This window comes from Taurulus bubalis, assembly GCF_910589615.1.
Source record: "Taurulus bubalis genome assembly, chromosome: 19".
NCBI classification, from domain to species: domain Eukaryota; kingdom Metazoa; phylum Chordata; class Actinopteri; order Perciformes; family Cottidae; genus Taurulus; species Taurulus bubalis.
In genome coordinates, this window is record NC_136607.1 from 16354286 (window position 1) to 16375189 (window position 20904).

The following is a 20904-nucleotide window of genomic DNA, read 5'->3' on the forward strand; positions in this document are numbered from 1 at the left end:
GGGCGAGGAGGAAGGCGAGGGCGGCTCGGTGGAGCAGCGGGGGACACCAGTACTTCCCCTGCTGCTTGGAGTCGATCAGCTCCAGCACCACATGAAGACAGCTCCACTCACCAAGCAGGAACTCCTGCAGACACAGAAAAAGACTGTTGGAATCCAGATGCAGCGCTGCAAAGAGTAAAAACACACACATTCTCCCCGCAGGTCATACCTTTGACCCCTCCGTTCCATCTTTGACTTCCAGGTTGAGGAAAAGCTCGATGAGGCCGGGCTGGGTTTCCACGGCCACGGTGAGGAACTCCAGGATCATGACCTTGATCCTCATGTCTTCCGTCTTGCTCTGCAGCCGAGTGAGGAACGCGTCCCTGATGGGCGCCGCGTCGCTGCCGAGGCAAGCGTAGACCGACATGGGCGCCACCTGCAGGCGAAACGCGTTGAACGTGATGAATATTTACTGTTGTTCAAGCGAATACCGCACGTGTGTGTCGGAGGTCCTTACGGTGGCGAGCCTTTTGAGCAGCTGGATGGCGAGGCGAGGCAGCGCTGGGTCGTGTTTGTGGTAGATGTACTTGGCCAAGACGACGATGAGATTGTTGCCGTGGCCGCCATGTTGCGTCAGGGCCTGCTCCAGAGGGGACACGACGTCGGACGGCGGCTTCAGACGGATGACGTTGTTGGTGACGGAGAAAGCCAGTTTCACTGTCTGGATCAGGATCTGACCGGGACCCTCAGAGCCACAGCTGGACCGCGTCAGGGAGAAGCACATCAAACATATAAACTACTGAATGTCCAAACGTGACAACATAATTATACAGATGTTTTTTGTCTTTTCACCTGCTGGGCTGTGCGGCCAGGACCATGTCGATGGTGTCCACTCCAACTCCCATGATGTTGACGACTGCCTGTCCAGCCTCAGTGTTTGCCAGGCTGTAGATGCACAGAGACTGCAGGGAGGGACTGATGCAGCAGAGAAAACAATGATTAATTAACTTAACTAACCAATAAATCGTCACTTTCCTTAAAAATCTATGTAAACGCATACAAAATAATCCCTTTTAATCACCATTTAGTTTAGTTTAAGAAACTGGGAATCTTTTTTTTTGTCATTTTCTTTTTGAAAAAAGTCTGCATCCATTTTAACAATCAATTAGTTTTCTACCAACTAATTAATCAATCCAATAATAAATTCAAGATAAACATGTTTAACATAAGAGAGTATGTGGATTGTTTTGTCAACTGCTGTATTTTAAAAAGGTCAAAAATGAACTGTCAAACTCAACTTTGAATATTAATTAAGCAAAAATAATTAAAAACCTTTTTGAAGGGCAAATTATTAAATCTAAATTAACCATTTGCAATTGCAGGACTGGTTCATATTATTGTTCCCAATAGACTGTTTTAATTACCGTTCCAAATTTACAGAATAAAGTGCAAGTAATAGACTGAAGACAATTGAATCCCAACAGACTTCTTACCTGGCCTGGTCCTCTCCCTCCGGACTCAGATTGAGAATGGCATGGATCAGCTCCAAAATAAGACAGCCTGCAGCAACACAGAGCAGTCGATGTTTAGCAGTTTTTAACTTTCATTTTACCGTCTGGAGGAAACAAACTTGGAGACATGTGCCCTCACCTATCCGCTCCCGGACTCCATAGGTGTCGTAACGCCACTTGTGATACGTGGGCAGCATCTCCTTCAACACCAGCAGCACACACGGGATCAGGCCTTTGTTCTGCGTGCTGCCAAGCTGACCCTGAAATAAAGAGATATTATGTACATTATAGTGGCAGGATGCCATTTTTAGACATTAGAAGAGTAACATTTTCGCCTTTATTTCATGTAATATTGCAGCGTTCAGCAGCTCACTGGTCAGAGAACAGTTCAGTGCATCTCTTACCTTGACCAAGGTCGTAATGAGACGAAGGAAGGCGATGGTCACAGCATACTCGCCCCTGGGCTGCTCTATCTGGACCAGCAGGGTGCCGTAGTTACCCGCCTTCATGCCCTCAGCACTACAAAACAAAACGGTTTTGATCAATATTTTTTTACTTACACACCCAAAAAATAAAAATCTGATTTTAATTTGCCGGGCAAATTAGAAAGCACACAGTACCTTACACACTGAGTCATGCTGGTTAAGGGGCTGGAGGCAAAGGGGAGGAAACCTGTGTGGTGCAGACTGGACCACACCTGGAGAGAAAACAAAACAATTGATGATTCAGTGAATTTAAAAATTCTTAATATCACTTCATGTTCACACTGGAAGTACCCATCACACACACCTTCGCAGGCATCCTTGCAGCGAGTACAGAGAGGCAGTTCACACAGGAGGCGATCACGTCCACTGGAGGGTTGATGACTGACGTTAACCTAACGGACGTAAACACACACGACGAGACAAATTAAGTCTTAGCAAACAGGAAGTAGAAAAATATCAATCACACATCAAGAGTTTGATGAGTGTCTCTGTAAAGCGAGCATACCTCTGCAGCAACATGTAGATGCGTGAAGTGAGAGGCAACAGACAGTCCGACACGGACCAGTCTGTGCTTATGATCTTATGGACCAGATCCAGGATGGGCTTCACACGTGCACAGTGAGCTATAACATCTGGCACAAGAAAAGTATACGTTTATTTGTTGGTAATAACAAAAACATAGAATTTCAACGAACTAATCTGCCTGTGAGAATATACAAACAAACAGCTGTGTACCTGCAGTTGACACAACATGGAGCAGCATCTCCACCTCACAGGTGAAGAGAGTCCAGGAGCTGTAAGAGTGTTCCCAGCGAACCACGTAGCCCTGATTGCCTCCAATCATCACCTGGCCCAGCACTCCTTGAGGCATCCACAGGTTAGTCTGCCCCGAGCCTGATGGTCAGGACGAAATGTTATAGTGGAGAGAAATATTAAATATAAAATCTTCTAGAATTAGGTATAATACATAATGCATTGTCTAAACGAATTTAACTTCAAATCTAACAACCGAGGTAAAAAGCTAACCGAGCGGGTAGAGGAGTTTCGGTGTTTGTCTCCTCCACAGTGTCTCATCGTCCTTGGAGACGATATCATTGGGCTTATGTTTGTAAACTTGTGTGTAGAAGGACATCTTATCCAACACATTGTACACCTGTCAGATGGAGGTAAACAAAACAACATTGTTAAACCATTTACATAGGGAAAAGATGAGTGTATAAATGTCTGTGTATAATATGTGAAATCTACCTTTGTAACAGTCGACTTGGTTGAGAGAAGTGCAGTTAGAAGCTGCAACAGGGGTCCGATTTTATGGGGGAACATCCCGACTGCACTGTCCAGGATCATTCCCAATCCCATGTTCGGTTTCTGGATTTAGAATTTGACAAACAGGAGAGATTGTCAACAATTTTGTGGATTTTAAACCAAAAGAGCTTTTCTTTCTTGTTTTTTTTTCCTCACCATTTCCCAAAAGACTTCAGCCAGACTGGGAGCAGAAAGGACCTCACAGGCAGCGTCGATCAGGTGGGAGCATTGTGTCGCCACACCGTCAGTCTGTCACACGCATTATATTTTTTTTAAGTTACAAACAAGAAAGTAAGCGAGAACTTTTAACACATATAACTGTAAAATCTGGATCATACCTGTAGGCTTTCCTCTTCAAAGGAAGTGATCACAAATGAGAGAAGACCGTAAATACACATCTTTGCTGTGCTTGCTGTGCACTGGAGAGAAAAGAAAAAAAGTTCACTTTAGTATAACATAGACGTTGGTACATACTGGGATATGTATGATTGTATTGCTGTGTCATATATTTTAACAGGAAGTAATGAGAGTTTTTAATGCACAAATATGATTGTTTGTTTGTGGAATTTTATATTTTCAGTGGCCGCAGAAACAACATTTAGTAAAGTATATTTGCTTTACTTCAATGTCTGGCTGCACTGAGGATATACACCACAGCTTGAGGGGTACGTTTAAAAAAAAGTCTGACTTAGCTCAGATTCTGACTATAAAACTAATCAGCATGTTTCCCTGCAGCCAGAACATTTATATTCTGTCCATCTAATTAGAGATGGATTTAGGTCTGGGACCCCATGTGATTACATTTAACTACCTGGTTAAGAACACCAGAAGCTCTTTGAACTCTTTTGGTAGCTGGGACAAGACAGCAATCACTGATCTCCTTTAACTTGAAGTTATAGATATTTTCCCCCCACCTCCTAAATAACTAGTTTTGACCAAGTGTGTATCTATGTTCTCTCACATTATTCCCTGAGACGCCGAGGCCTTTCAGCATGGTTGAAATGTACTTGAAAACCCCCAGCTGCAGGGCGGTGTTGCCTATCTTCCCGATCATGTGGATGGACTCGTCTGGTTGCAGAGACTCGTCTGGTCGCAGAGTGTGTCTCAGCAGGACCCAGGCCAGCAGCACCGGCCCATGATGAGGGATGTCGCCAAAGGTCAACAGCAGCTGATCCATCTCCTGGAAGAAACAGAGGAAATACGGAGATGTATTTGTCTGTGGTTTATTCTACGTGCATAAGTCATTTCACACACTGCATGGTTGAGTAAGACTGCATTTATGTCTGCTACATGTGGAGACTGGGGTCAAACCTTGATTACGTCCGGAGCATTGGAGAACTGATGCTGCACTGTACAGTCTTCCAGAGCACACTTGTGCAGGAAGTCGATGTCCATTCCCTCAACCAGGATAAGAGAGCTCAAATATCTGCAGGCCAAAAAAAACATACGAGACATTAAACAATACACAAGGAATGAAACATTAAGCAAAGTGCTAGATATATCGGAAGATAAATGCTTATTGCAGATGTATTGACAGTAACAAATAACTGCAATACAGAAATGTCAAGATACGTTTGAGATAATTTTTAAATGGTGAGATGCCATCACACCAAGTATACTGACAAGTGTATTTCCCGATGATGATGATTGTCCCATTCATTAAATATCTTTATAATTATTTAGGAACAAATTCAAGGAATCTCGTCAATGTGCAATGCTTTATGTCATGTGCTTATTTATTTAAAAAAATAAAGTTATTATAGTTGCTGAGTATTTCATTCGCATTCACTAACAGTACTTTCCATCTGCCTAACTTGCAGTGTACTGAAGCACAACTTTTTAATCAAATTCACATACGACAAGCAGACATGCTATTTACACGATACTGGGGGACAGCTCACTTTACACTTATGAACTTCACATACAGACACTATGAGGAGCTCCTACCCAATGCGGTCAACCAGCGAGTCCATGCTCTTGTCTACTAGGTGTCTGTTGGTCTGCCGCAACCCGAAGCCTTCTGCTTTAAATATTTTGGTGAAGCTCAGCAGGTCGGATGGGCTCATCTCAAAGTAGGCGTAATACAGAAAGATGATCTCCAGCAGCAGAGACTGTTCCCTCAGACACTGTAGGAACCAGAGGGACACCTGCCTCTCCGTCTTCAAATGAAAAACATTTATTATTTAGCAACCTTTGATGGACAAATGTCACCATCTGAGTAAGATGTTACAATACACAGTACAGTATTATGGTATTGACCAGTTATAAACCAAATTATCACCATGAGGTTTCCGTGAGTTTCCCATGTTGGTGCTTCTGCTTTGAAGAGGTTTTCAAACTGCAACTGGTACCTGCTCACCAGATCCTTCTCCAGTTTATTGACACAGTTACTGTACTCCGCCTGGACATAAACAAACACATCCAGTGTTATTTTACAGAAGCAACAACAAATAAACATATTTTCGTGAGGGGAAATGTGACTCTGCTTCTCACCCTGTAGGGATGTCGCTCATCCTGAAAGTATGTCAGTAAGAGCAGGACACATCTGAGCAGACACATGCGCTCCTCATAGTAATAGCCAGCTACCTGTGAAGACAAACACAAGAAGTATAACTATCATGCTAAATCATGTCCAACTATACAGCAAGTGCAGATCTCTGTACTGACCTTCAGTAGCAGTGCCTGGCTTTGTCGCTCATCCTTGAGAACAACCTGCATGGAAGACTCAGTTAGCCACCATCTGAATGTTTTTCATAGTAATATCTTGAAACCATCCTATGTTCCTCATGAAATACGGTGACCATAAGTGACAAAACAGTCCCACTGAAAACGTAACTAGGTGATATTACATTATATTCTTTATAAACTGCATTTGACAGGTACTTTTTTTTTGTGCCAAGATTTCAGACAAGACAAAATCCAACACAACTAAAAATGAAATCTTAAAAAGTTGGGAACAGACACCTTCAAGGAATTGCGTGTTCCTCTGTAGTCTTCCTGCAGGTAACACTGTAAAAGCTGCACACTCTGTTGTTCATCAAGAGCCTGGAACATTATGAAAGCATTGCATTATTATCAAATCATCATGTAATGCAACATCAAATGAATACAGTTAATCTGAAATGTTTTACAATAAACATGCATTTTTACTCTTACCAATAGTTTACTGATCCTTAGACCAAAATCCTTCAATGGTTGTGCAACAGCTTTGTTCTCTTTGACTTTGCCAGCAGAGGATGCACTAGAACAAGTAATGCCGATTTATTATTTATATTGTTATGAATAGTGGAGGATTTGATGTTAGGATAAAATAACTAACATACCTGGGTGGCTTATAGTAACTGAGTCCTTGATGTAGTCGGTCCCAGTGTCTGTCGAGCTCTGCCTCTATTTGAGCCTGTGTCCATCAAGCATGTTGTATCAAGAGGAAAAAATCAGTAGTGTCATTTTATGTAATATCTAAATAACAATATGTTGTGAGTGGAAAAGAAATATATATTTTCTTCATAAATAAATATATTTGTTATCCATCATGAACTCTACCTCCACATTGTTGTGGTAGCTGCACAGAACTCTAGCATATATGGCACATAACGAAGTGTGGCAAGTACACATACCTGCTCTCGCAATGCAGATCTTCCGAGCAATATGGTCCATAGTTCTCGACTGCTCCTAAGAAAATAATGTGTATCTTTTAGCAACTATATTAATGTATATTACACGGGAGAGCAGCTATTAACTCATCTGCATATGAAAGTACAAGTGTATCTAATTGACAGATTAATAGTTGGCACCAATATACATTTATCAGTTTATCAGTTTAACAGTCAGACCATGCAAAGCTATTCTTTTGATATTTGGCCTTGTCAGATATGCATGTATATCTCTCTATATAACAATATACACATACATGTTTATCTTGAGCCTGGCGGATCAAATATGTAATTGTATGTACCAGATGAGAAACGGTTTGTATATGCTTATACAGAGTTGATGCAGTGTAGGTGTCTTTAAAACAAAAGGCAATATAGCATTACTTATACATGCTTTGAAGCCCTGAATAAGCTCTTTTGTGTGTTTTATAACTCATACATTGTGAAGATCATGGATGCATTTTAAACAAATTTAGTATTACACATGAAAATTGTCAGTTCATATTAACAGTGTACAATGTCAAGTTTATTTGATTTATCAACAGGTCTGAAGTAGTTTATGTGGCGGTTCATGTGTCTATTTTTAAACTTTGTAAAAGCGAATGGAAATATTTCCCATGACAGTAATGTAAGCTAACGTACTTTGTCATTGTCCTGTCCAAGTCCAAACCTAGCATCACTCTCTTCACCTCCGTCACAACTAACCACAGTCGGTTATTGGAACTAATTAAGAGGCACTTTAACTAGAAGAACGCGCGCATGCTCCTCGTCCAATTAAGAAATAAACCGTTACAGTTATGGAGTCAACTTCAGACATGTTGTCATGCGGCTGACACACCGCGCTGCTGAAAAGCCATTCAAACGTTCAACTGCTAGCGCTTGCTAAGCTAAGTTAGCCTGGTGCTAACAACTCAAAACACACAATGTCAAATATAAATATGACCATCGATTAGGCTTAATAAAGAGACACTTTGTGTAGAAATGTTTGCTCGCTGATAAATACGTATAAACTATTTAAACAACGCAGTTGTTAGCTAAAGTTTGTTGCCATCTGCCTACCTGACGCTCATGTCTGATTCCGCCATCTTCGCTCCTGTTCTGTGATTGGTTGAAGATTTCTGTCGTCATTGCCGTCGTCGGCACCTTCTTCTTCGCTGGTGGTCTTAGTGTTGCATCACTACCCACAGTCATATCATTACTGCCACCTTTTGGAAATAAAATATGTCCACCGATTTCCAAAGGCTTTCACTTAATTCTCCTGTAACCATATTTTAAACAACAATTAAAACATCTACATCTGCCTTTTCCTCTACACATTTAATCCATTATAATGATGTTTAATTAAGTGTGATTCATATGATGTACTGAACTCGCTATTATGCAAATAAGGGTGACGTTGAATAAATAAATACAAAAGTCACATAAACAGTAGACGCTTTCACAACGAAAAAATACCGTAACAACTTATTTTATTTATAAAAAAAAATAAAAATGTAACACAAATTTACAACCACGCCTTTAATATATATATTTACGGTTGTACCACGTGACCCGGCTGTCAAACATGGCCCCCTCCTTCTGGCTGTGAGAGAAACGACAGCTGACAAAGGAACGAAATCTGTCAAGAAAAGGGACGGCGCCGATTCGGTTGACACCGCGCCTCCGTGCAGACCAACACTGCACGTATGTGGTATGTTCGCTCGTCTTCGTCAGCCCGGGTTTTCGCCTCCATTCCGCCGGCAGGTTCGCCCTCCGTGGCTTTGTGATAGCTCAGCTGTAAATTCCGCCGCTAGCTTGAAGCCGTCCGATGGTGCAGCATCTTTTCTCCTTTGGCTCGACGCGTTTCCCCCCCGTTGGGTTTAGCTGGTCCCCGCTGGCAAGTATTAGCACGGATGCAACTAATGACTGGGGACGTTTTTCTTATTCTCGCTTATCTTAGCTGAACAAAAGGTTGCAGCCATTGGAGTAAAGAGCATGCTTTTTCTCTGGGGGTTTAAGTCATGTGCGTGGATATGTGTGTGTATTTCACGCTGACTTGGTGAACGGTTAGTGTGGCCATAGTTCATGACAGAGAGCAGATAAAGGATGAGCAAGGTCCACTGCTGGGATAAGCTAATATAACTCATGGTCTCACAACTACTGGGCTCCATAATGCCTATTTTTATTCTATTTCTGTACTGATTTGTTTATTTCTTCACCTCAAATGTACCCACCCCCTTCTTACCCCCCTTCTTTTCTAGACATCCTTTGCAAGTGAAAAATGGCTGCTAAAATGGGCCAGAGAGAAGAAGTGACAGAAGACGGCCTTCGTTGCAGACCATCTGCTCGGCTCAACCCGGTCTCCCTCCCTGCGAGCCCCCAGCCTGCGGCCATGCTGATCGACCCCGTGCTCGTGGAGTCCTCCGTGGTCTTTGCTGTGGTGCTATGCGTCCACATGGCGCTCTGGAACCAGCACAGCTGGTGCAGCATAGCCCTCTTCCTCCAGGCCTTCTACGTGCAGCACAAATGGGACCGCCTGCTCAAATCGGGGGGCGCCGTGTTCCAGTTCCGGCCCTCGGCGAACAGCGGCATCGTCCCGGCCTCCATGGTGATGCCTCTGCTGGGCTTGGTGCTGAAAGAAAAGTGCTCCGCCTCTGGGATCGTCTACTTTGAGCGCTTCACCTTGGTGGTCACCGTCACCGGCATGATACTGGCCCTGTTCCTCTCGCTGATCGCGCTGGGCATCACGAGACCCGTACCCACCAACACTTGCGTGGTCGCCGGCATGGCCGGCAGCGCCATTCTCTACACGGCCAAGCAGACGCTGACGGTGTCCGAGGTCATCGAGGTCCTGGAGGTGCTGCTGATCTTCGTCTATCTCAGCCTGATTGTGCTTTACCTGCTGCCGCGCTGCCTCACGCCCGGAGAGGCGCTCCTCATCGTCGGGGGGATCAGTTTCATCGTCAACCAGCTCATCAAGCGTTCGCTCAACCTGGCCGAGGTCAAAGGGGATCCGGTCAACTACTTCCTGCCGGTCGTGGTGGTGGGCTCGCTGTTGCTGGGCGTTTTCTTCGCCCTGCTCTTCTGCTTCATGGAGTCCGAGACCTGGGTCTCGTCCCTCTTCTTTCACATGATGACCGCCGTTCTGGGCCTGGGGATCCTCATGCCGTGGCTCTCCCTGTTCATCGGCCGGCACCCCATCATGTGGCTGTGGGACTTTGTCACGTTGAATGAACGGAGACTTTGCCTGCTGGGTTACTGGCTGTTTCTGGCCGTCGTGGCCACGTGTGTCGTGTTGCACCAGAACTACCAGCGGCAGTCGGGCTCCAAGAAGCACCAGGCCTCCACCGTCGTCCGAAAGTACTTCCACCTGATCGTAGTGGCCACGTACGTTCCGGGTCTGGTGTACGACCGGCAGCTGCTTCACGTGGCGTCCGTGGGTTGCCTGGCGGCGTTCTTGTTCCTGGAGTACGTGCGTTACTTTCGGATCCGGCCGCTGGGTCAGCTGCTCCGGCAGCTGCTCACCTTGTTCCTGGACGAGCGGGACTCCGGGCCTCTCATCCTGACCCACGTGTACCTGCTGCTCGGCATGTCCCTGCCCATTTGGCTGTTCCCCGGGCCCTGCGCCCCGAAGGGGGTGCTCTTCGGCGCGGGCGGCCTGGTGCCTTACGCGGGCGTGCTGGCCGTGGGGGTCGGGGACACCGTGGCGTCGATGTTCGGCAGCACCATGGGGGAGATCCGTTGGCCCGGCACGAAGAAAACCGTGGAGGGGACCGCGACGTCCGTGTTCGCCCAGATCATCGCCGTGGCCGTGTTCCTCATCTTCGACGGGAGCATCAATCTGAACTCCACGTACTCGTGGATCGTCGGCTCCATCACGCTGGTGGCCATGCTGGAAGCCTACACCTCCCAAATAGACAACCTCCTGCTCCCACTCTACCTCTTCATCCTGCTGTTGCTTTGACTGAACGGGAGAAACAAAACAGATTCCCTTCCACTGTCCTCAGCTCTTTCAAGGGGGGGAGAGTGATTAATGAGATGGGGAGGGGGGAGTGCAAGAAATGTGAAAAAAATTGAAAAATGTAACAGAAGTCTCTTTTGGAATCAGTGGACTGATCAGCACAAGAACAGAATAGTTTAAAGCTGACAGCTCGGTGAAGCCGGGTGATAAATCAGCTTCTTACTTTATGTGGCGGCAGACATGATGATGATGTAAGCATGGCGTTGGCGTCTGTGGCCCTCAGATTACGTCATTTCGGCATCAGTTGCTTTTGAGGAACGAGGCGATCATTTCAGGAGAACTCAAGTGTGAGTAAGAGCTGCTAATGTTCCCCGTCGTGTCCCTTTTTTTTTTGCAAACGGTTCCACACCTCTGTATTGCCTTTGAAGAACATGATTTAAAGTTGGCTCATCGATATCCGTTTCTCAATCAACGTTGTTCTGTTCTGAGGTTACGTCTCCTCCCCGATGGCAATATAAATGACTTACTGCTGAAATATTTGCCTTAAGAAGTATATTTTCTATCACACTATGATACCTACTATTGTAGATGGAAGCATGGCGGCCCCCGACTCTTCTTTCTAAGGGCTGATTTATACTTCAGTATGGCAGAAACTCGCTATGCTCTTGCATGACACTAATATGACATTCAGTACTGTAACATGGACACAGGTATCCTACAGTATATTTTAGTTTGAGGTTTGATGGGACCCTTTAAAGGTACACTTGATATATACATTTCCTTGTGACACCGAGCTGTCAAACTGCATATTTATGGAGTCTGTAGATATGCTTTGGGCCAGAAATTATGAACATGAGCCCTTCTATTTATAGCGCCTTTCTTTTGCACCAATTTATCCATTACATTGAGTATTTGCTCTACAGAAATATTCACAAATCCCATCAGGTTTCATCTCGTCATTCTTGGATGAGGATGATTCAATGTAACGCCTGAGACTCATTTTCAGAATGAATGACTTCACAGCCTTAATGTTTATCTGTAAGAGTTATTTTATGTCGTATCAATTAATTAGCATGTTCCTACTAGTATGTTGTTTTTGCAATCATCCTTGCATTTAAAAAAAGACATAATCTTGCATGTTGAGTGCATCAAAGAAGAAAGATCAAATTGACATGCCTCTTATTTTAGTCATTGTTTGACACGTATTTAATGATTGAGAAGCAAGACCTGTGTGACTGAAAACACACATTAATTCTTTTGGTTTGATTTTTCAATGAACATAAAAGGTTTCTGATATTGTGGTTGATGATCATTGACCCATACATTTTAATTGCTTTGTACTCAAGTTGCGTCTTGAACATGAACATACTTGAAAAATAATGCTTACTGTTGTCTGTAAAGAAAAAAATAGGAATCTGCCATCTTGTTTTGACACGAATTTAAAGAAGAAGAAAAAATGATCTTGAAGAAGAATAAAGTTGTTTCATGACGATGTTGTTGATGAGTTGCTGAATTTAAAAATAGACACATGTCAGCTGTATTTTCTCTTGATCAAAAAGTACAAAATTTAAATCGTTTAAAAACATTGATACATTCATCAAAAATGTCAGTTAGTCAGCATTAATCCACCATTAATTAACTTTGCCGTTGAGCAGGCTAGCACGAGAAATGGCAGCACATTCCCCGTGGTTCAAAGAGTCGACACATGTTCATCAGGAAAGAAAGGACCTTGTGTCTCTCCATGACCTGCAGCACCGAATGCCCCACAAACAGATCCTTCATTTTGTGTAGAGAGGAGGGAAAGGAAGCTCTTCAGTGGGTTGCAACCTTTAAAGACCAAAGAGACGGGAATAACTTGAGTCGTCACACAACACAAATTAAAAGTTGAATTCACAAGCGATAAAACAGACCCATGATTTGATAAGACGAAGGCCTTTTTTATTTTATCATTGTAGTAGTGACTGTGTCTAAACGCGGCATTTACAGCCTAATGACACATTGACTTGTTCTCTATTTACTAATATTCTATAAGTCTGTATAAAATAGGAATAAATGAAACGCCACACGACTTTAATCTACTCTCACCAGTTGTCCGGGCTCCAGCGGGTGTCCTGGGTTTCCATGACATGGAAGGTGTAGACGTGGCGAGAGTCCTCCGAGGTGTTTTCAGCACTGCGATGCACCACCTCTCCGTGGATCAGGACTACACCACCTGGACATTTATAAAAGGAATTATAGTCAATAAAATGTCCAAAATTATGGCTTGTTTGTGCTCGAACCAACTGTCAGAAACACAAAGACGTTCAACTTATAATGATATGAAAACTAGCAGATCCTCACATTTCAAACAGATAAATTCCTTTAACGTTTAATCAATTATTGGAATAGTTGTAGATTCATTTCTAGATTAGTTTGATTCACGAAAGGAATAGTTTAAAGTTTTTGGGAAATATATAATTTTTTCTTGCCTAGAGTTTGATGAGAAGAATAATACCACTGTCATGTTTATAAAGTAAATAGGAAGCTACAGCCGGTTAGCTTAGCTTAGCATAAAGACTGGAAACAGGGGGAAACAGCTAGCCTAGCTCTGTGCTAAGGTCACAAAAGCAGTCTATCATCACCTCTAAAGCTCCCTTATTGACCTATTATATCACCTTTTTTTATTTGTACAAAAAGAGTGTAAACGTTTCAAACGTTTTTCACAGTGAGGTATTTATGTGCGGGACAATTTCTGGGCTGGACGTTCCACACTGTTAGAAATAGAACAAATGTTTTTCAGTTTGTCAAAACTGACTACATAACAAAAATCCTTAAATACTACATTTCTCAATCATCTTTCAGTTTCCCGCTTAAATTGAAAGACTCAAGTGAAGTACCTTTTTTAACCGGTACAGCGACAAACTGCTCGTCGGCGTAGGCCTGCTCTCGGCCGGTGAAGTCGGTCAGGGGAAAGGTGCCCTCTGGTGTACGCACCATGCGGCGAGAAATGCCACCTGGGCAAAACGTGATTTCACACAACAAATCACAGAGTACGACAGAGAAGCAAAGTAGAGGCTGGACGCATCGGTGTCGGGTTCCTCATGAGGAGGGAGCTTACTGTTGTGTGAGCCCGGGATGAACCACAGGCAGCCGTTGTTAACGGTGGCTTCTTCCAGGGCGATCCACAGGCCCAGAACTCGGCCCAGGGGCTCCGTGTACAGAAATGTGGCGTCTTGATGTGGCGTCACTAAAAAAAGAAAAAGAATGCAAGATGTTTCTCGGAAAGAATTCTGAGTTCTGTATTTTTCAATCTACTCGTTTTCTTACCTTCTCCGCCAAACCCTGGTTGCTGAAGGAGTGAGAAGGAACAATGATATCAGACCCTGAACTACCCACACGACATAATCTGACACTACAGTGCATTTCACAGACAGACAGACTTTACCTTAAAAATGAACATGCTCTGCAGAATCACCGGACTTACAAGACCCAGCTTCTTTGCTGCGCCCTACGAAGACAGTTACAGTTGGTTATTCTGTGACTGCGTATACTTCGCTCTCTGGTATCGCTCAACTGCTCGCTCACCTGGATTTTGGGCGAATGCGTAACTTTTTTGTACAACGGCTCATAGGCATGTAGTGCTAAAAAAAAAAAAAAAAAAGGGATTAATCATGAACTTTTGGAAAAGCGTAATGTTTTTGTGTAATGTTTTTAGGAGATTCAATTTGATAACTCACCGTGTCCGACTTTATTTAGCGACCGCTGTTTTGGAACGATGAATCCCCCTGCAAGACAAGAAATGCTTCACCCATCTAATTTGCCATTTTGCCATATATAAATACAAAATATTAATTAAACAGAAGCTCACCTTTGTCGTCAAAAACTCCCTTCTCAAAGAAAAAGCGGATCTTGTCTCCACTGGTGATGAAATAGTCGGCGTTTCCCTGCGTTACAAAGGAGGAGGCACACTGACTAGACTGTTGACCATTAACCTTGAAGGGTCACTAAGGTCACTGGGACTCAGTGGAGAGGAAATGCACCTGCAGACCACGAAGGGGAACATCAGTGGGAACCTTACCTGCATCTTTTTAGCGCAGTACGGTGGAAAGCATGTGAAAGAGATATTATGGGATAAGACGGAGCGTCTCCAACAGTGTTTAATACTCATCTCGCCCTGTGCTGCTGGGTTGCATTAGCTCACCTGTGTTTTGAGCTGCTCGTCGTGAGAGGTGGAGAAGGTGGTGCGGCAGTGCTCCGGGACGTCCATGCGGTCCACCACCTCTGCCATCCTTTGCCTCAGCTCATCGCACTCCCGGGAGGTCAGCAGCCCGTCCAGAACCACGTAGCCATCCTCCATGTACTTTAAAAAGGGAGGAAAGTGCTGCGGGGTCAGACTCAACCGTTCACAAAGCGAGCGTTGACATGTCCTCTGTTGTTATTCTTTCTCGTATGTGTCCACTTATTCAGACGATGGCATTTTGTTTTCTCATATTTACATGAAATCTAGGATCAAATGTATATAATTCATTAACTCAAAGTTGGATATTTCCATCTGATTGAATAGTGAATACATATTTCACTCAGTGTAAATGATTTAGTTTTAATTATGAGCGGAGACATGCCTGGGTTGTGTCCTGCCTCTTCACACAATAGAGCAGCTCACATTATTTTAATTTAAGAAAGATAATTAAAAGTTAATCTGCCGAATATTTGTCAGAGTAATTGTTGGCTATACAATTGTCAGAGAATAGTGAAAAAGGCTCATCACAAGGTTGACCAAATGTAATAGAATTTGCTATCAGATCAAATTAAGAAATGCAGGAATAAAATGGTATTTTGCATGCTTAAACTAGTTATTGATGCTTATTGATAATGAACTATCAGCGTTTAATTAGCCATTGACCGATTAATCAAATGATTGTCTCACCACCATGTACACAAACATTGCAAAGGAGGGATCTTCATCTGCAGTAAAACGTACACACTGTATCCATTCTCAATGCAATTGCATCATTACATAACATGTTATGACTTGCCCCTTTGCTCTTTAGGCGCTTCACTGTTAAACTATTCTGTAACGTATTTATGTCCTGGTTGTGTTCAATGCCTGCAGGTAAAATTGCAAATTCTTTCTTAAAAAGGCTTAAAAAAGCTTCACAGCGCGAGAATAACCACGCATCTGCTCGTGCAGACTTCTTGTATGAACCACTTGTGGCTGCAGGTTATGTAATGAGCCTGCAGTGTGCTGCCATTTAAACTCCGTGAATGATAACAATACAATCTTGAAGGAATATGATACAGTAGATATACAAATGTAACGCTCTGCACCGTTAATATATTTTCTTTAATATTCGTGTTCAGGATATTGTAGCCTACAGCTACACTGTATCGTTCCTTTTTATGGTAATCCACCTCACCTTCTGCACATCCCGGTCTGTCATAAAGTCCATGGTTGTCTGCTCGGAGGGGTCCAGCTCCTGGCACGGTGGTTAGACTCTTTTCGACCACGTGACACGTCCAAATCAATTAAAGTGAAACCCCACAGAAATGTCGTAATAGGATTTTGGACTTTAACTCTTTCGTTGCAGCTCACGCAGGACTATAAGCCCTGCTCACGGTGGGGCTGCAGTAGCTCAGCATGACCGCTAAATGTCGCTCACGTCGTGGCTGTAAACTTTTGTTATGGGGAAATAAATACAGAGGAACTACAGCGCCATCTCGTGGCCAGTCTGGTTTAATGACGTAGTGGTGGAATGTAACCAGGTACATTCACTCAAGTAAACGTGTACCTTCCTTCTGCACAAATTTGAGGTACTTATACCTTACTTGAGAATACAAAAATGGCATACTATTTTTAATATACATGCACAGTATAAACTGTATTTTTTTGCTGCTCCAATATATTTTATTTTACAAACAAAAAAAAGCATGAAATATGATTCACTGGTATAATTAAAATACACAGGAGAAAAAATAACATACTGATAACATACTTCTCTGGTAATAATGTTCACATATTTTCAACACAGACTTGTAAAGGAGTACTTTTATATTGCAGCATAATTGCTACTTTTATTTAAATAAAATATCTGAATATTTCCTATATATATATATAATACATGGCCATAGCTGTTGGATTTATTTATAACTTGCTTTCAGTAATGTAAGAGTTAAAAAAAATGCACTATCCGACCACTAGAAAACCGTCATTATATTTTAGAGAGAGACGTCTTAGAGATATTTATTAGACACAGTAATAAATATGTTGCTGAGCTTTCTCCAAATGTATATTAGCCAACTTCATCACAAGTATTCAAAATACATTTGTCAGCAAATTCAGTGCTCAGAATCTTCTCCTGAAAGAAGAAGCATCCCCCAGATGAGGAAGTAACACTCGTTGAAGCCGGATTCAGTGTTAAGTATTTATTTCAATATCATGTGTCAGAATGGTACAAAAAGTAGGGTCTGAACATTAGGAAATACAGTTCAGTCGTCCATGGTTACAGACGTCCCTCTTAAAAAGCCAGTGTTCAGTCCACTTGGCAACACTTAATTAATAAAAAGGCCTCGTCCCGTCAGACGGCGCTGAATAAAACAAGTCTGTCCGTCCTGCTTACAGTTCATGTTCACCAGGGGTCGCTGCTCGAGGCTTCAGTATGGCTGTAATGAAGGTTTTTGAATAATGTGGTTCCTGTGCTCAAGTGAAATGCTATGCGACTGTCCAAAAATGTACACACTTTAGAAATATGACAGTGTGCAGGTGAGCTCACCTCCATTTAGAGTGTGTCAGATTGTCAGAGTTCTTTCTGTGGAGGAGTAAAATCCTGTCTTGTTTTTGTGGAAAGGAGCTGAGTCCAAAGAAATCAGCCGATCAAGCACAGTGTTTCACACAAACTACACTACTTAAGGCCGACATAACACAAATACAGACCATTTTCGATATTTCAAACCTTAAATTAAAATCAGGATAGGCAACACAAAAGCTGAAAAAAAACAAAAAACGTATGTTATGCGTTTGCACAGAATAAAACAAAAGCTTTGAACATGTATTGATTAACATCATTGAAGGTGTTTCAATGAGAACGGGCCACTAATTAAACTGCTCGCCTGAGAGTTTTATAAAGTAACCAAGGGGCATTTTATTAGTCACAAAAACAAAAAAAACCTGACTGACCTCAGCTTAGACCTTCATCCGATTCACTGACGTGCAGGAAAAGGGAGTCTGGCTGCTTTAATGTACACATCATCTTGTGACTCAGAGGGAAGGGACTGCTGTGAGAGCACCGGAGGTCAGAAAAAAAAGAGGATATTTGTCAGCAGGACAAAGTGAGACTCATATATCGGACTACAGATGTGTAGCAATGCTGACATAGACCGAGCTGACAGATACATGAATATAACAAAATGTGTATTGTCATTTGAGAAAATCTAAACATGTGGATGACTTCTCAGTGATACCCTTAAAAAAAACATCCATAACACTCTCATAATTCAACAGAAAAATATACTATAACTGCTGTACCAAGGATACATTTATGGTTAAACATATCAGAAGAAGAGTACTTTGAGCTGTGATAATCCAACCTCTGATGACCACCAAGTTAAGGCAAAACGACACTCGACACAATAACTGATTGGCATTGTTTGAACGTCCTAATTTGACACTCTGCGGTGCACTGAAGGAGGGACTTTGTTAGTGTCAGCAGCACCGGCAACTGCAGTGCACCACTGCAATGAGCCATGTTACTATATCAAGTTTACTTTGGGGTGACGTACGAGTCGTCCTACAACTTGTCCCTCTACGTATGGCCGGATACTGCACCAGAAGAATCACACATTGCAGTTTAGTGTGCGAACAGAAATGACAGAAATGAGTTTGGCAAAGTGAAGTGAAAAACATGTTTTGGCAACTTCTTGGCATCACAAAAACTAAACGAGAGCAGACATATGGAGGTGGATATGCCAAAGTTCATCCACGCTGGAGAAGCTGAGATTTCCTTTGATTTACTGCGTTTTTTTCTGGTGTCATTTGTTCATTTTCTCTTTTGCCTGTGACCTTTGCTTACAACTTTAAAACTGGTTGCTAGTCGACACATTCAAGACTGACTGAGGCTCTTCTTTCAGAACAGGAGAAATGTACTCGTGACCCCTAGCAGGGCATCTGGATTTAGCCGGATCCTCAGAGAAACAAAATTCACTGTGAACAAAGGTGCGATTGTAGAATTGCAGTGGAACCTTCCTTTAAAGAAACAGCTGGTAACAATAAGACCACATACCGTACGTCTGATATGTATGAAAACAAACACATTCCACATTGCTATACATTTTACAGCACTTGGAAAAAAAAAAAAAAAAGAAGTGTTGTGTGTGATCATTACGAGGGCATTCGGCTTGTAAAAGATAAGGCCATATTAGCAACGAGATGCCTGGCTGGAGTAAACATAGCAGGGTTACTCCAAATGATGCTATTAAATCCAAGGCCTTAACAAGAAAAGTGTTTCAAGCAGACAAAGCATGTTGCACTAACTTGGAACATGAATGTGGAAATCCCTCGTGTAGGTCGGTCCAAACCAGTTTCCTTCCCTCTGTAATTTCCTGTTTCTCCTCACTTCACTCTCAAATGGATAAACAAAAACGCTGACAAATGTCCAGTGGAGTAAACCCGGATAAATAAAAGGGCTGCGCACTTGAGTCACCAACAACAACACTGTTCTAGTCGAGACTGGCAGTAGCGTATAAAAGTACCATGATTCTTGCTCGTTTTCTTGGTCTACATAATAATCTGGTTGTATGATTAGAGTTGTGCAAGCTTGTGTTTTAATTTAACAAAAACAAAAAGAAATCAACTGCGACAGGCGTTTGTGACCCTGTACCTTTAAGAAAGGGACGGCTAACTTCCTGTCAGCAGGGAGACACCTTGTGTACTTACAATCGAGTCAGTGAAGGAACACATGTCAGCCATTGATTGAACAAAGGTCACTTAAGATCTCTGACTACCGTTATATGTTCCACAAGCAGCTTTAAATAAAGTCTAAAAGGCAAAATAATCAATAACTGTGGAGAATAAGTGGCATTCAATCAATCTCTGGTTTGTATCACGCATTAATTAAATGTTGCACCAATCACAATACAGCCTGTTCCACAGGCCCAAACATGACGACAGGATGAAAATATGTGGTCGCATTTAAAAAGTAGCAAACGATGGACCTTGAAGACGAAATAAACTCTTGATTTTGTTTCAACAGGCCAGATTCACCCGATACAAAACTCATCACACGTACTTTAATAAGACACACCAGTAGTGTGTGCGAGATGTTTAGTCATGCAAAATAAGGTAACGCCTGGTTTTAAATGTCTAAATAGGACATGTCCTAAATAAAAAGTCCAAGAAAAATGGTGCATTTCTCCACTGAAGCTCCCACGCAGCCAAGAAACCGGCTGCCCCACAAGCCGGCGTTAGATAAATTAACGACTGTGCGGTAATTAGACATTGTACTGCAGAGTTTGATCCCATTTGTGTACTTTGATGTCGTTACATCAGTCCTCTGTGTTTGTGTTAAGGCCTGAACTGTGACCCATCAGCTGTGGGATGATCTGTCATTTTGTTCACGTAAAAAGATGCCTCCGAGCATGTCGAGCGTACAAAGAGCCTGAAGACAACGACTGTCGGTCGCTCTGTGATTCTGAGCCGCGACAACTAACGTAATTGTAAAAATGGTCTCAAGGCCAGAGGAAGGTCAGGCGAACGCTGCTTTGAGCGCGTTCCAGTTGAGCATGTTTACCGCGATCATTAAAGACGGGGTCGTGAGCACGTCTCGCTCTGCGTCGAGGCCGAATCGTGCAACGTTTGTTCCGTTTTTACGGCTCTCTCTATTAAACCCGTTTGCTTTAGCAAGGTCCTACAGTGGCATGCATATTCAACATAACCTGCTTGCATCCTCGCAGCTGCTATATGTTATACATCAGGATGACATTACAGATAAGCCACGTTACTGAACGACCTTTGATCATAGAGACCTCTCCTTGGCGACTTTGTGACCAGTGATTTCCAG

At 42.8% G+C, this 20904-nt stretch overlaps 3 protein-coding genes across 3 annotated transcripts in view; 1 reads left to right on the forward strand and 2 right to left on the reverse strand.

Moving 5' to 3' along the window:
* nup188 (nucleoporin 188) overlaps positions 1-8665 on the reverse strand; it is a gene marked incomplete at its 5' end in the record, with an annotated part of 15811 nt that extends 7146 nt beyond the window's left edge. The window contains 27 exons of the mRNA XM_079234998.1: positions 1-124; positions 209-415; positions 497-737; positions 832-954; positions 1473-1539; positions 1630-1750; positions 1895-2009; positions 2111-2187; positions 2280-2367; positions 2481-2607; positions 2711-2869; positions 3002-3128; positions 3224-3343; positions 3437-3529; positions 3619-3699; positions 4242-4460; positions 4592-4706; positions 5228-5439; positions 5562-5681; positions 5774-5862; positions 5944-5992; positions 6245-6325; positions 6437-6521; positions 6604-6677; positions 6898-6952; positions 7993-8051; positions 8606-8665. The exon at positions 1-124 is cut by the window's left edge and continues 46 nt beyond it. Of these exons, the coding sequence (XP_079091124.1) occupies positions 1-124; positions 209-415; positions 497-737; positions 832-954; positions 1473-1539; positions 1630-1750; positions 1895-2009; positions 2111-2187; positions 2280-2367; positions 2481-2607; positions 2711-2869; positions 3002-3128; positions 3224-3343; positions 3437-3529; positions 3619-3699; positions 4242-4460; positions 4592-4706; positions 5228-5439; positions 5562-5681; positions 5774-5862; positions 5944-5992; positions 6245-6325; positions 6437-6521; positions 6604-6677; positions 6898-6952; positions 7993-8051; positions 8606-8665 (3088 nt within the window). The remainder of the gene's footprint in view (positions 125-208; positions 416-496; positions 738-831; positions 955-1472; positions 1540-1629; positions 1751-1894; positions 2010-2110; positions 2188-2279; positions 2368-2480; positions 2608-2710; positions 2870-3001; positions 3129-3223; positions 3344-3436; positions 3530-3618; positions 3700-4241; positions 4461-4591; positions 4707-5227; positions 5440-5561; positions 5682-5773; positions 5863-5943; positions 5993-6244; positions 6326-6436; positions 6522-6603; positions 6678-6897; positions 6953-7992; positions 8052-8605) is intronic.
* A 636-nt stretch (positions 8666-9301) lies between these two features.
* On the forward strand, positions 9302-10876 carry dolk (dolichol kinase; the record flags this gene model as incomplete). Its single annotated transcript, XM_079235024.1, has 1 exon — positions 9302-10876. Exon 1 carries the CDS (start codon positions 9305-9307, stop codon positions 10874-10876), a length of 1572 nt encoding a protein of 523 aa, XP_079091150.1. The 5' UTR covers positions 9302-9304.
* Positions 10877-12363: 1487 nt separating this feature from the next.
* Positions 12364-16302, reverse strand: phyhd1 (phytanoyl-CoA dioxygenase domain containing 1; the record flags this gene model as incomplete). Its single annotated transcript, XM_079235637.1, has 11 exons — positions 12364-12700; positions 12959-13085; positions 13750-13866; positions 13971-14099; positions 14180-14201; positions 14298-14360; positions 14438-14493; positions 14590-14637; positions 14721-14796; positions 15054-15212; positions 16270-16302. The coding sequence occupies 11 exons, from the start codon at positions 16300-16302 to the stop codon at positions 12652-12654; spliced, it is 879 nt and encodes a 292-aa protein (XP_079091763.1). The 3' UTR covers positions 12364-12651.
* Positions 16303-20904: the final 4602 nt, after the last annotated feature.